Below are 14,916 nucleotides of genomic sequence, written 5' to 3'. Positions count from 1 at the left end.
TTAATATTGATCATTTTGGCATAAAGCTCATGAAAACCCAAAATTCCTATCTCAAAAAATTAGCATATTTCATCCGACCAATAAAAGAAAAGTGTTTTTAATACAAAAAAAGTCAACCTTCAAATAATTATGTTCAGTTATGCACTCAATACTTGGTCGGGAATCCTTTTGCAGAAATGACTGCTTCAATGCGGCGTGGCATGGAGGCAATCAGCCTGTGGCACCGCTGAGGTGTTATGGAGGCCCAGGATGCTTCGATAGCGGCCTTGAGCTCATCCAGAGTGTTGGGTCTTGCGTCTCTCAACTTTCTCTTCACAACATCCAACAGATTCTCTATGGGGTTCAGGTCAGGAGAGTTGGCAGGCCAATTGAGCACAGTAATACCATGGTCAGTAAACCATTTACCAGTGGTTTTTGCACTGTGAGCAGGTGCCAGGTCGTGCTGAAAAATGAAATCTTCATCTCCATAAAGCTTTTCAGCAGATGGAAGCATGAAGTGCTCCAAAATCTCCTGATAGCTAGCTGCATTGACCCTGCCCTTGATAAAACACAGTGGACCAACACCAGCAGCTAACATGGCACCACAGACCATCACTGACTGTGGGTACTTGACACTGGACTTCAGGCATTTTGGCATTTCCCTCTCCCCAGTCTTCCTCCAGACTCAATCCACTGCTTCCGCAGGTCCCCCAAGGTCTGGAATTGGTCCTTCTCCACAATCTTCCTCAGGGTCTGGTCACCTCTTCTCATTGTGCAGCGTTTTCTGACACACTTTTTCCTTCCCACAGACTTCTCACTGAGGTGCCTTGATACAGCACTCTTGGAACAGCCTATTCGTTCAGAAATTTCTTTCTGTGTCTTACCCTCTTGCTTGAGGGTGTCAATGATGGCCTTCTGGACAGCAGTCAGGTCAGCAGTCTTACCCATGATTGCGGTTTTGAGTAATGAACCAGGCTGGGAGTTTTTAAAAGCCTCAGGAATCTTTTGCAGGTGTTTAGAGTTAATTAGTTGATTCAGATGATTAGGTTAATAGCTCGTTTAGAGAACCTTTTCATGATATGCTAATTTTTTGAGATAGGAATTCTGGGTTTTCATGAGCTGTATGCCAAAATCATCAATATTAAAACAATAAAAGGCTTGCACTACTTCAGTTGTGTGTAATGAATCTAAAATATATGAAAGTCTAATGTCTATCAGTACATTACAGAAAATAATGAACTTTATTAGGCAGTCGACTGGTGTGGTTAGTTCCACTCGAAGCAGTGCAGATAAGGTACCAACAGGATCAGTATGAGTGTAGGCTCTGGTCCATCTGGATCTGGAGCTGGCGTGGCATGCAGATAAGGTGCCAACAGGATCAGTATACAGATACCCGGGGGGGGGGGAGAGAGAGCAGACCCAGCATCTGGCTACATCCGCTGCCAAGCCACGCTCCCGGGCAAGGTCGAAACCAAGATATTGTATTGTGTATTTTTGTAAGAAAATTTGTAATAAAGAGTGTTAAAAAAAAATCTGATGTGTTTTCAGAGTATTCCTTTAATTTTTTTGAGCAGTATATGTCCTCCCATTTATTCTAATTTAAATTGGGCAGGTCTTTATGGAAGAGATAAAAGCTGATCAACAACTCTTGCACTGTTGCGCAAAGTAATGTATAAGTATTACATGCAGCAAGCATAATAAGCTTCCTAATTAGCTTTCTTCACACTTTTTTAAAGATGATTTTTTAAATTGAATTTTAGTATAAAAATAAAACAGTTATGCATGAATTATAAAACACAAAGGTCCTTTATGTTACATGTACAAGTGAGAAATAAGGAAAAAACTATACAGACTCATGTTTTTACTTCATTTAGATGTAGGCAGTTTCAATAACCATGGTGATAACATTATACGTAGTAGGGTGTATTGATAGACAATAGTGTAGTCCCCTGGTGTTCTCATTTGTGGGGTATGTTGTAAGCGAGGATGTAGACCACATACCACAAATTTTTATCAAACTTTCAGGGAGAATCCCTTTTAGTATATATGAGATGGCAAAAGATAGAGGCAGAATTGAATCACATTTTTTAATTTAGTTAGAGATGAGAAGAGGCACCCTTTCAAGTTGATAGACTTGTTTTTTTGCCATAAAAGTACCCTTGGTACTAGCTTAGCATATGAGGGGATTTGGAGTTCCTCTACGAGCCTCAGGAATTTGTTGGTGAGAAGTGCATACTCTACTTGAATATTGTAGTTTGGAAGCTCCTTAATATTCCATTAGTGAAGATTTTGTGGATAACTGTGAGACCTAAAGAGGACCAAAACCCAGCACTAGGAATTCTAACTTGCCCCATATGGGAATGTTACTATATTGCCCCATATGTCAATATGAATTGACAAACCAGACCTACAGATAGTTGTGCTGACATAGCTAGAGAGTTTTAGTAGGTTACCCACTGCTACACATAATTATCTGTTACAGTACACAGAATTATTTGGGGATTCAAATGAAGTCATAATAGCAGCTTCTGTAGCAATAAAGGCTTTGTCAGTTGTCACTTGTCAGCTTTAGCCAGTCATGGATGGGAATCAGTTGAGCAGCTACATAATAGGATTGAATGTTGGGAAATGCCAAGCTAGCTAGCGCTAGAAGCATCATGGTGGCAAGAGCAATTCTAGGTAAGTCCATCTATTTACACTTTTTATACAATTTACTGAAGCTTTTTGTAAAATGTCTTCTACACTTCTGTGCTGACACCAAAACAAGTGGCTTTGCAAGGTGGCAGTTTTAAATAAGCAGTTGTTTCTTCCCCAGTCACCTGGATCTCCATACCAAGAATATGAGACTCAGAAAGAAATATGATGGCACTAGCATGCAAGACAGGGAAACATCTGAGGGTGATACTACTAGAACTGATAAAATGACTATTAACACTTTTTTTTATTGAAAGGTTAAAAGTCTTTCATTATTAAAGAAGCAGACAATCATGTTTTTAGAGAAGAGTTTAGCTGCTAGTACTCTCTGTGCAGACAGTATTGTTCTGACTTATGAGGGGATGAATAGTTTCTGTTCTTCCTCACATGATGACCTTTAAATGCATTTTAATGCTATTATTGGGCAGTCCTCTTAAGAAGTGCCAAGCACTTTTGGCACTTGCACAAAGGAAACATAATAAATAATAGTCTGGTTTAAATTACCTCATTTACAAGGTTTTCTAGGCTAAAGACAAAGGGGTCTTTATGTGTGTTATGTGTTAAGATACATTTGAAGATTACAAATTAAACCAAAGACTTGTTGACATGATAGGTGCGACTGACTTGTTTTACATTTAATGACCTTTGGATGGAACAGAAATATGGTTAATATCTGTACAACTCCAATGAACTAATATGAATTCACATGGAGGAATAAAGGCAGCTTTTAAGTATTGACCACAATGTTGCTACCTTGTTTCTTCTCGTGACAGGACTCATGCACAGTAGTGAAGGTGACCACAGCATACAAGATATTCTATAAAATGAAACACGTTATTTTTGCACAGAGCTCAGCAACAATCACTATTATTCACATATCCTCCGGGGCTAAAGTGGTTAACCAAGGTGCCCATTGTTTATTGAATTTATCATAGCAGCCTTTGTGCTAAAAAATATTTTTCTCTAATCGGAGGGTATCCCGCATTTGAACTAACCATTCCTTCGAGGTAGGGGAGTCTGCAGAGATCCAATGGCAAAGTATTACATTCTGGGCTTGAAATGATGCCCTCGCTATTGCCTGCCTGGGTGCATCCTCTATCTGTAGGTCACTCAGAATTCCCAGCACACAGATTTTTGGATCCTCAGGTATATGTACCTGAAAGACATTGGCAATGGTGGCAGTGACCTCTTTCGAATATCTATGAAGCTTTGGGCAGCACCACATAAGGTGAATCAAGTCTCCCCGGTCTCCATTACATCTGGAGCATGTAGAGGATTCCTTTCTTCCCATGCAGAATAACCTCACTGGGGTGTAGTGGACCCCCATAGGAGTAAATATAGCTGTGACAGACGCTGTGCCACATTCAGGGAGCACTGCTTGACTGCCAGGAGAGCCTCCTCCCACTGTTCCTTCTCCAAAGAACCTACATCCCCTTCCCATTTGGATACCACACTCATGGGGTGCTCCTTTAGGAAATTGTTTAATAGAATTGAGTAACACTGGGAGATGAAACCTCTGTATGAATCAACCTCGTACATGTAATTGAATATCGGAGTGGGTGATTGTACCCACAAATTGGGCCCACCTTGCGTTTTCACTGCATTGGATAGCTGCCTTTACTCAATACCTTGTTGAAGCACCTTTGGCACCAATTACTGCCCCAAGTTTTTTTGAGTATGATGCCACAAGCTTGACACACCTATTTTTGGGCATTTTCTCCCATTCTTCTTAGCAGGACCTCGCAAGCTCCATCAGGTTGGATGGGAAGCATCAGTGTACAGCCATTCTCAGATCTCTCAAGAGATGTTCGGGTTCAAGGCTGGGCCACTCAAGGACATTCACAGAGTTGTAATGTATCCACTCCTTTGTTATCTTGGCTATGTGCTTAGGGTAGTTGTCCTGTTGGAAGAAGAACCTTTGCCCCAGTCTGAGGTCCAGGGTGCTCTGGAGCAGGTTTTCATCAAGGATGTCTCTGTACATTGCTGCATTTAGCTTTACCTTGATCCTGACTATTCTCCCATTTCCTGCCGCTGAAAAACATCCCCACAGCATGATGCTACCATCACCATGCTTAACTGTAGGGATGGTATTGGCCAGGTAATGAGCGGTGCCTGGTTTCCTCCAGACATGATGCTTGCCATTCAGGCCAAAGAGTTCAATCTTTGTTTCATCAGACCAGTGTCACAATCTGGATGGAGGCCGAAGTGCAGAGAGGGCTTCCCTTGCAGCTCAGTGCGAGTCACCCCTGGAAGTGTTACAGGAGGTGAAGCGTCCCAAGTAGCACAGGTCGCATGTGGTGAGCACCAGATGATTTCAGGAACTATGGGGAAGTCAGGCAACTAGAGGAGTAGTAAAAGCCAGGCCGAGGGTCAAACACTGGTGATCAGTCCAAGAGCAAGGTAAGTAGCAGAACAGGGACGAGCCGGGGTCATACACAGGTGAGCAGGCAGAAACAGAGTCCTTAGGCAAGCCGGGGTCATACACTGGGAAAACAGGCAGGTAGCAGCAAGAGCAAAGTCCAAAGCCGAGGGTCAAACACCAGGAGCAGATCAGATGGTTCAGAAACAAGCCGGGTCACAACAGGAAGTCCAAACAGGAAGCACAGGAACACAGGATTTTTAATCTTACATTTTCATTACAGTATATTGGTCACTTTGGGCTTCATTGCTTAACTCCTCATGGAGATGGATAATAATGTTTTCATTTCCACATATACTCCATGAGAGAAGATTTTGACGTATGTGGGAATGTTTAATTTGTTAAATTCTTCAGTTTAAGTGGAGACATCTTGTGGCTAAAAGACGGTATCACATGTGTTTAAGCGTGGAATGGTTGCCACACCTGCACTTAATCAGAGGATTACTATAAATACGGAATTATCTGCTTTCCACCTTTAGCTCTGAGGAATCTGGCATCTTGCCAGTGAAACGCGTCAGCGTTTACGTCACCTGATCGCAGTCAATGGACCAGTAACCGCTGTGACATTCGGACACTGCACGGCTGCTTCCTTTCCGTTCCCCCGCTTCCCACCTTCTACGTCCGGTGTGACGTCAGGCCACAGCCGGCGTACCTGGGGCTGATACTAGAAAGTACACAGAGGGAGAGCGCACCACGAGGAATGCCAACGCCGGCATATTCCGATATACTGCCACAAAGGTACTAACATCCCTGGATTACATTGTTGGCTTGCAACTATGTCCCCTGGACGGTAACTAGAAGATCTGCTTTCTACCTACTTATGTTTGTTTAACATTGTGAACGGCCCACCTTGGAACCTTCAGTTGGATTGAAGCCCGGTCCCCCCCTTCTCTTTTTTTGCCTCCAAGCTTATCATTGCATTGTCTGCACCAGAGTCAGCTCTTCCCCAATTGGGGTATTACTCACCGGCCCATCCAAAGAGCATGAGACTATTATGAAAGTCCTTGCTAAACATTGGGACATTCTGACGGATGACCTTACTTTATCCAAATTTGTTTCTCATAAACCATCCGTGGTTTAGAGAAGGGCCGGTTCCATTGGCCAAAAGCTGGTTCAGTGTGAATTCAAGGGTGACCGCAGACGTGATCCTTGCCGTACTTGGGGCACTTTTCCCTGTGGTGCATGTTCTTTCTGTCCCTTTGTACAGAGAAGACTCTCCTTTGTCCTCCCTAATGGTGAAAGCTACAGATTGCACCACTTTGCAAATTGCAAAACTAGGGGGGTCGTCTACTTGGTGGAGTGTGAATGCGGTTCATTTTATGTGGGGAAGACGAAACAAGAAGTTCAGGCACGGGCTAATAAACCTCTAGCAGGCATGCGAATAGGTAACCTCTATCTGCCCTTAGGCAGACATGTTGCTTGGGATCATCACTATCTCATGACCCGAGTCAACTTCACTGTTTTGGACCGCATTCACATTCCACCAAGAGGCGGGGATTGGAATAAGTTATTACTCCAAAGGGAGACACGTCGGATCCGGACCCTTGATGCCACCAAACGACCAGGTCTGAATGAGTCGGAGAGCTTTAGACCCCTCTTGCAAGGGTTTAGCTCTGGCAAGACAGATCAAACCTCATCCAGTCCTCTTTTTCTTTTTTTTTTTCTTTTCCTTTTTTTCCCCCCTCCCTCCCTCCCCTTCTTCCCTTTTTTTTTTTTTGTGTTTCGTGTGTTTCACCATTTGACATACTTTTGAACAACAGAGCTGAGTTTATGTGTATTTTTTGCATTTCTTGCACTTTTTTTTTTTGTTATTGTTATTGGCTTAAAATTAGATATGCATGTGCTGCATTGAATTGTATGCCAGCTTTAGTCTGTGGATTGTGAGTGCTCTAGGCAATTGCTGGCACCCTACGGCACTAAATGTTTTTTCCCCCCCTCTTCCCTTCTCTTTTATAAGGCCTAGCCTTCTATTCTCCCTTCTGGGTTATGAAGGATCCCAATTAGTAGCATCTATGGTGGGATTTGATTGTTAGTTATCAATAATTTTTATTTTTATGGTACATTAATGTTGTTTGGTGGCCAGTTAGAGAGCATTCCCCTTGATGGTCATTTCTGCTCCTCCAGTCCGGTACAGGTAAGCCCACACACATGTATTTTTTATATGTGGTGGGCATTGAGCAATGTGCTTTACATGGTTGGAATTCTGTATTCCGACGTGTTTTGCACTTGCCTCTCCTGTGTCGGTGGTTCGTTAATCCTTATGTTATTTTCCCCCCGAAGCCGGACGGAGATGGCTGAAGTTTGTCGTCATTTCTGGTGCGCCGAGTGCGACGCTTCCGGTCTGTCAGCAGGGAGGCGACTACTTCCGGGTAGTGCCAACCCATGGGAGGGACCCAGTGCGTGGCTTCCCGCCACGCACGGTCTTATACAGAGGACGCCAAGGCTCACATTTGGCGCCATTACCCTCCGCTCTCCCATGCTGAAGGAGGCGGTAAGGGGATCTCGTGCATGCGGTACTGTACCACATCATGTGTACAGCTTTGAGTCATCGAGGACTCTGCAATACATATATTATCTATGGGAAGCCTGTAATATTTTGGACCTGACGCTGAATTACTGGGGACCCTTTCTTGTGTAAGTAATTATATTTATTTTTTGGTCCCTAGTCGGGGTTTTCAACCCTATGCCAGGCATTATGGTTGGTTTATATATTCACCCCTGCCCCTTTTGCTCTTTATATTTGTGGCCTATGTGGCCACATTTCTTTTCCATCACTATACATGCATGTTTATCTCTTTGTTTTCAAGGCACCACACTTTAGGGGGTACCTTTGTCTATCCACACCCCGTGAACCTACTGGACGGGCAGACATTCCTACCAAATGGGATATTCGGTCTAGCCTTTCGGATTCGCCGTGTCTTCTCTCGGCCATCAGCCATTTTAAAGACTTCTGGATTCTTGCAGTTATATATCTAATTAATTGAGAACAGGAAGACTGGGTGGGTATTTGCTCATGTGCCAGCAATTGTAGTGCTCATATCCTTAGCTGCTGTGTATAAGGCAAGTTTTGCAGCGCATTCATTCATATATCTATTTTCTTATATATACCTTTTCTCTTTCTATGTGTATGTTTGTTGTTTTGTTTTCTTTAGGAAGAAAAAAAAGGGATCACCAATCCTGATATCCCTGATGAAGATCGGAACTTAGAAGTTCAATAAACAGTTTGAAACGCGTTGGATTCAACATTCTCCCTCCCCTGGGGTTGTTATCCCGGGGCGGGAGTGGTGTATCCCTTGTTTCCTCTTACTTCTCTTCCACTGCTTTATTGTATTTATCCATTGTGGCTTTTGTCATCCATGACCAATTGTGGTTCATTCCATTTTTGGCCATGGAATTTAAGATTAGGATGTCAACAATCATTTCCAGTTTGACTCTATTGTCATTTTATATTCTAATTGTATTCAATAAACTTTCATAGTTTTTTATATTGTTGCTATGCAATTGTTTTTTCTATATATAATACATTTTTTCATTGCCTTAAAAATCCCCCCCCCCCTTTCTTAGAGGAAACCAACACTTTTTAGTGTTATATTTCTTTTGTACTTACACACCGGCCCATCAATCACCCAGTGTGGTGACTTCCACTGCTTGAGACTGTATCTGGTTCAGCTCCATTATTTATTTTTTGATATCAGTCATTGACTGTTGGCATCTGTGCAATATCTATTTTTCAGCCGTTACAGGTCTCCTTCTGTACATCTACCAGTCCCCTGAACCAACCCGGGTTGATGTCTCTCCATTGTTTACTGCATTGTTTTTAATCACACTATTTTACTTTGCTGTGCCTCATCCACTCACATGTTTTTTATCGGCATATGTGCCTAATAAAGTTGTTCTATTTTGAAATCCATCCCACTGGTGCCCTTAGTTGATCCGTTTTGTGGGGAGGATCCTTTATCTCCCCTTTTTCTTTTTATGTACATTGTGCTTGGTCAACGGCCACCTCTGGGAGGATATACAGGGGCGTGCTCTCCCTCATTATACATAATTTTTGTCTATTGTTTACAATGGCCGCATTTAGGAACATACCTTAGGTTTACTGTAACAGGAACACAGGAAGCTGAGAGATAATCCAGCAATGAGTCTGCTCCTATGACCACCTTTTATAGGCCAGCAGAGGGCAGTGTCAATTGAGGCAGGAGCGACCATTGCTATTACTGGCAATGTTGCCAGTTCTCCTACGGCGATTTCCCTGATGGGCCAGCAGAGGGCTGTGTCGATTGAGCCAGGAGCGTCCATGACTAGTACTGGCAGAAATGCGAGTACGACTGTGTCCCTGACAACCAGGGTATTTTGTTTCTCATGGTCTGAGAGTCCTTCAGGTGCCTTGGGCAAATTCCAGGTGGGCTCATGTGCCTTTTACGGAGGAGTGCCTTCCGTCTGGCCACTCTACCATACAGGCCTGGTTAGTGGAGTGCTGCAGAGATGGTTGTTCTTCTGGAAGGTTCTCCTCTCTCCACAAAGAAATGCTGGAGCTCTGTCAGAGTGACCATCGGGTTCTTGGTCACCTCCCTGACTAAGGCCCTTCTCCCCCGATCGCTCAGTTTGGCTGGGCAGCCCACTCTAGGAAGAGTCCTGGTGGTTTCTAAACATGTTCCATTTATGGATGATGGAGGCCACTGTGCTCATTGGGACCTTCAATGCTGCAGAAATTTTTCTCTAACCTTCCCCAGAACTGTGCCTCGATACAATCCTGTCTCGGAGGTCTACAGACAATTCCTTGGACTTCATGGCTTGGTCTATGCTTTGACATGCACTGTTAACTGTGAGACCTTATATAGACATGTCCAATTAACTGAATTTACCACAGGTGGACTCCAATCAAGTTTTAGAAACATCATAAGGATAATCAGTGGAAACAGGATTCACCTGAGCTCAATTTTGAGTGTCATGGCAAAGGCTGTGAATACTTATGCACATGTAATTTTTTTTGTTTTTTATTTTTAATACATTTGCAAAGATTTCAAACAAACTTCTTTCACATTGTCATTATGGGGTATTGTGTGTAGAATATTGAGTAAAATAATGAATTTAATCCATTTATATATATTATAATATTAATTAATTCTATGCATTAAGATAAAAAGCCTTCTGTGTGTAACAGCCTCCCCAGCACCCCCTAATACTTACCTGAGCCCCATCTCTATCCAGTGATGTCCACGAGTCCCTCAGGACTCTCCCTCCTGATCGGCTGAGACACAGCCGCGGCGCCATTGGCACCAACGGCTGTCAATCAATGTCAGTTAGCCAATCAGGAGAGGGGGGGGGGCTGAACCGCAGCTCCGTGTTTGAATGGACACACGGAGCTGCAGCTCGGCTCGGGTGCCCCCATAGCAAGATGTTTGCTGTGGGGGCATTCGACAGGAGAGAGGGGCCAGAAGCTCCAGCCTGGGACCCAAGAAGAGGAGGATTCGGGATGCCCTGTGCAAACATGTTTGTTCATTTAAAAAAAAAACAAAAAAAACAAGACTTTACAATCACTTTAATGTTATATATTACATAGGTTATTCATTTTACGACTATGGGACCCCATCAAGACATTTACCTTGATAAACCTTTCTGTAGGTGGAAAGCAACCCAAACAAAGAGACAGGAGGATCCATCCACGAGCATAACTAGACTTATTGTTGTTTCCAGAGAGCTGCTTGCAGATCTGGCAGTAAATCTCATCTCTAAAATACAAGATAGAACGCAATTAGTTTTCCAGATACATTTGACATGTGTGATACTGCCATCTTGTGATCATTATATGAACACTCAAGTCATAATTATTTGAAAAGAGAAAGGTGAGAAAGGACAACTACTCTACTCAGCTGCAAAAGGTTTTAGAGAGCTCGGGGTGGAGAAACAGCGGTACGCTGAGCTTGCCAGTGAATGGCTGTGCAGGAGGTGTGAGTCAGTACAAGTCTGACCATTGGAGGACAGGCCAGCTGTTCTCCCAGCATAGCCAGAAAACTGACCACACTGGGATGGATTTTCTCTCATGCTTAGTGTGGTCAGTTTGAAGCAGGAGAGCAGGAGGACTGGCAGGAACACAAGGTATTTCACAGAAAGGAAGCAATAGAAATAGAACAGGATACTTTTAACAAAAGTACACAGTATAATATGCACACATCTCAGGAATATGACATTTTGGGTAACATACTGTATTCTTTAACATAGAACAAAATATGATCTGCCACACATAGAAAATGTCTAATTGCCTCCATCCCTAATATGTATAGAAAAAAGAAAACCAAAATAGTGGGACTTTAAATGAGGTCAATTAGACAAAGATTTTATTGGTATTCCTTGATGGATAAATAGGAATATATGTAAAAACCATTAGGACACATTCATATGAATATAGAAATTTTCAGAAAAATGGCATACAACAAACTTTACAATTCATATTGAAAAATAGAAAATAGGTACAATGTTTGGATCTAAAATTGGATCTCTGAGGATAAAATATTCCAATATAAAATCTTGGTGTCTGTCACTTCATAGTCTATATATATCAAAAATAATAGAACATCTGAGTTATATGTAGGTTCGACGCGTTTCTTGGACCTCCGTCCATTCATCAGGAGCTTTGGATACAAGTAATGTATCTAAAAAGAGAGGGGATTTACATTATAATACATTATTGTATCAGAATATCGAAAATAGATAATTATCTGTGCCTTAGCCCCAGATCAGGCTATGCCCGGGACGCCTCCATTTTCCCTTTCCAGTTTTGGCTTGCACCTTGACAGTTAACCTTTGAGATTAGTCAAGGTATTATTCCATATATATTTTGAATCAGATTTCCTTTACCTATTTTCAAGATCTAATTGACCTCATTTAAAGTCCCAATATTTTGGTTTTCTTTTTTCTATACATATTAAGGATGGAGGCAATTAGACATTTTCTATGTGTGGCAGATCATATTTTGTTCTTTTTTATAATTGGGTGGAAGACACCCCGGTTCTCATGATCTGCCACCCTTTGTATATAAACAAAGGTCTTTGTTCATTTTGTATCAGAATATCCCCTTTTGTCTACTGTGCTGTGTTACATTCATTTTGTGAATATAATTGATTACCTAGGTTTTTTCATATATACATCTATACCCAATCTGGAGTGGGTTCATTGTGTGGTGTGTTGGGCTTCCCTTTACGGGGCTGCGATGGGTGGTCTGGCCCCCCCCCCCCTCTACGGATGCATCCAGGCTGAGGGGCGGGGTGTCACGCCTCCCATCGGTGCCATGTGAGGTTAGTCTGGTGTGTGACGTCTTCTGGAATTGTATCACCGGAACAGCCCCCTTTTTGTTCCATCTACACCCTGGGCGACCCGACGCCACCCATTTCCGGCCAACCTGACCGGATGTGGAGGGTCGGGTTTCCATCCATATATTTGGCGGTTGACATGGCGCTAGCGTGGACCTGCCTTTGATCATTGGGGTACCAGGCCAGGGTTGGACCGGCTCTCTTTTTCACCAGTCCCTTAATGGGGAATTCCTTTCTTTTTGTGTCACGTTTATTTTGGGTATGTCTTTTAATCTTTTCCTCACTCACTTTTATATTCTATTTGAGCACCCTGCTGCCAGTGCATTTGGTTCAGCATTTGTCACTTGGGGTTCTTTCTCCTCCTTTTCCCCTTGTATAATTTAATTCACCACTGTTTATCAACCCTTCGACCACATCCACAATACTTCATTTTATTGATATCTCTCACTCGAGTCACATGGTCTTTATCAATTTTTTTTTTTTTTGGGCACTCTCTCAGGGTCTGCTTATCTATACTATCAGATTTCCTTTATATACACAGATTCTGTCACTGACTTATATTTAATACCTATATGTATATTTACCTTTAGACCCTTTCTGGTCCAACTGTGCCTCACTTTTACCTTCTGGAGTGTTGTCTTGGAGATCCGATCTTTGCTTTGACTGTGGCTTTTTTATCCCCTCTGCGCTGGGCAATTATCTGTGCCTTAACCCTAAGGTCAGGCTATGCCCGGGACGCCTCCATTTTCCCTTTCCAGTTTTGGCTTGCACCTTGACAGTTAACCTTTGAGATTAGTCAAGGTATTATTCCATATATATGTTGAATCAGATTTCTTTACCTATTTTCGATATTCTAATACAATAATGAATTATAATGTAAATCCCCTCTCTTTTTAGATACATTACATGTATCCAAAGCTCCTGATGAATGGACGGAGGTCCAAGAAATGCGTCAAGCCTACATATAACTCAGATGTTCTATTTTATTTGATATATATAGACTATGAAGTGACAGACACCAAGATATTATATTGGAATATTTTATCCTCAGAGATCCAAAGATCCAATTTTAGATCCAAACATTGTACCTATATTCTATTTTTCAATATGAATTGTAAAGTTTGTTGTATGCCATTTTTCTGTATATGTCTATATTCATATGAATGTGTCCTAATGGTTTTTACATATATTCCTATTTATCCATCAAGGAATACCAATAAAATCTTTGTCTAATTGACCTCATTTAAAGTCCCACTATTTTGGTTTTCTTTATTCTTTAACATACAGGCTCTTAAAGTGGGAGTAAACTACTATAAATGGATTTTTGTAAAATCTTACCGTAAAATCCTTTTCTCTTAAGCTCATTGACAGACGCAGTCCTCTTGATTAATAACACATTGGGTTATACTGCCCTCTACAGGAGTAGGACACTAGACGGAAGGAAAACCTTCTCTAGCCACACCTTAGGGGCAGTCCCAGAGGGTATATCCTCTCTCTCTCTGCTACAGGAAGTCAGTCACAAAGCAGTGTTAGAGAATTTAACCCAACCCAACTCAAAAACAGAGGGGCGGGTACTGCGTCTGTCAATGAGCTTAAGAGAAAAGGATTTTAAGGTAAGATTTTACAAAAATCCATTTTTCTCTGTCGCTCATTGACAGACGCAGTCCTCTTGATTAATAACACATTGGGACGTCCCAAAGCAGTGCCACAAATGAGGGGTGGGATAACAGAAATCAAAATCCAGAAGGCCCAACCGGAGCCAACCAGCCAACAAACCCTCGAGGTAGACCAACGATCTCCTCAAATTGCGGCCTGCAGAACCTTGCGGTCAAAAGAGGCATCCGACGATGCCATCACATCAACTTTATAAAATTTTGTAAAGGTATGAACCGACGATCAAGTAGTCGCCTTGAAAACCTGGACCACTGACGCCTGATGGCGGAAGGCCCAGGAAACACTAAGCGCCCGAGTAGAGTGCGCCTTAACAGGGAACGGGGATCCCGCCCCTTAATAGAACAAGCCTGTACCACCGTCTGTCTGATCCATCTAGAGATGGTCGCGGCAGAAACAGGCAACCCCTTTCTAGGGCCATCCGTGATCACAAAAAGTGAATCCGTTTTACGTAACGAGTTCGTAGTAGTCAAGTGTACCCTGATTGTCCGAACCATATCCAAGGAGTGTAATGCAAACTCCCAAGGATGGCTAGGCTTAGGACACAGGGAAGATAACACAATATTCTCATTCAGATGAAACTCTGAAACCACTTTAGGAAGGAAGGATGGATTCGGACGAAGAACCACCTTATCCCTATGAACCACCAGATATGGGGAACGACAACATAATGCGGCCAGTTCTGACACCCTGCGTGCAGAAGTAATGGCCACCAAGAAGGCCACCTTCTGGGATAACGTAGCAAGGGAATCTCCCTGATATCTTCAAAGGGAGGTTTCTGAAGAACCGACAACACTGAAAGAAGATTGCTAACGCTGAAACCTGACCCTTGATAGTGCTTAA

General features: G+C 42.6%; 1 protein-coding gene across 1 annotated transcript in view; it reads right to left on the bottom strand.

The window, feature by feature from the left end:
• The window catches only part of MYO7B (myosin VIIB), a 545,169-nt gene that overhangs the window by 227,236 nt on the left and 303,017 nt on the right, over positions 1 to 14,916 (bottom strand). Inside the window, exon 27 of the mRNA XM_082249873.1 lies at positions 10,698 to 10,824. Within this exon, the coding sequence (XP_082105999.1) occupies positions 10,698 to 10,824 (127 nt within the window). The remainder of the gene's footprint in view (positions 1 to 10,697; positions 10,825 to 14,916) is intronic.

The sequence above is a fragment of the Pelophylax lessonae genome (assembly GCF_965119305.1).
Source record: "Pelophylax lessonae genome assembly, chromosome: 3".
NCBI classification, from domain to species: Eukaryota; Metazoa; Chordata; class Amphibia; order Anura; family Ranidae; genus Pelophylax; species Pelophylax lessonae.
Note: the sequence above shows the minus strand (reverse complement) of the source record. Positions and strands in the feature narration are given on the sequence as shown.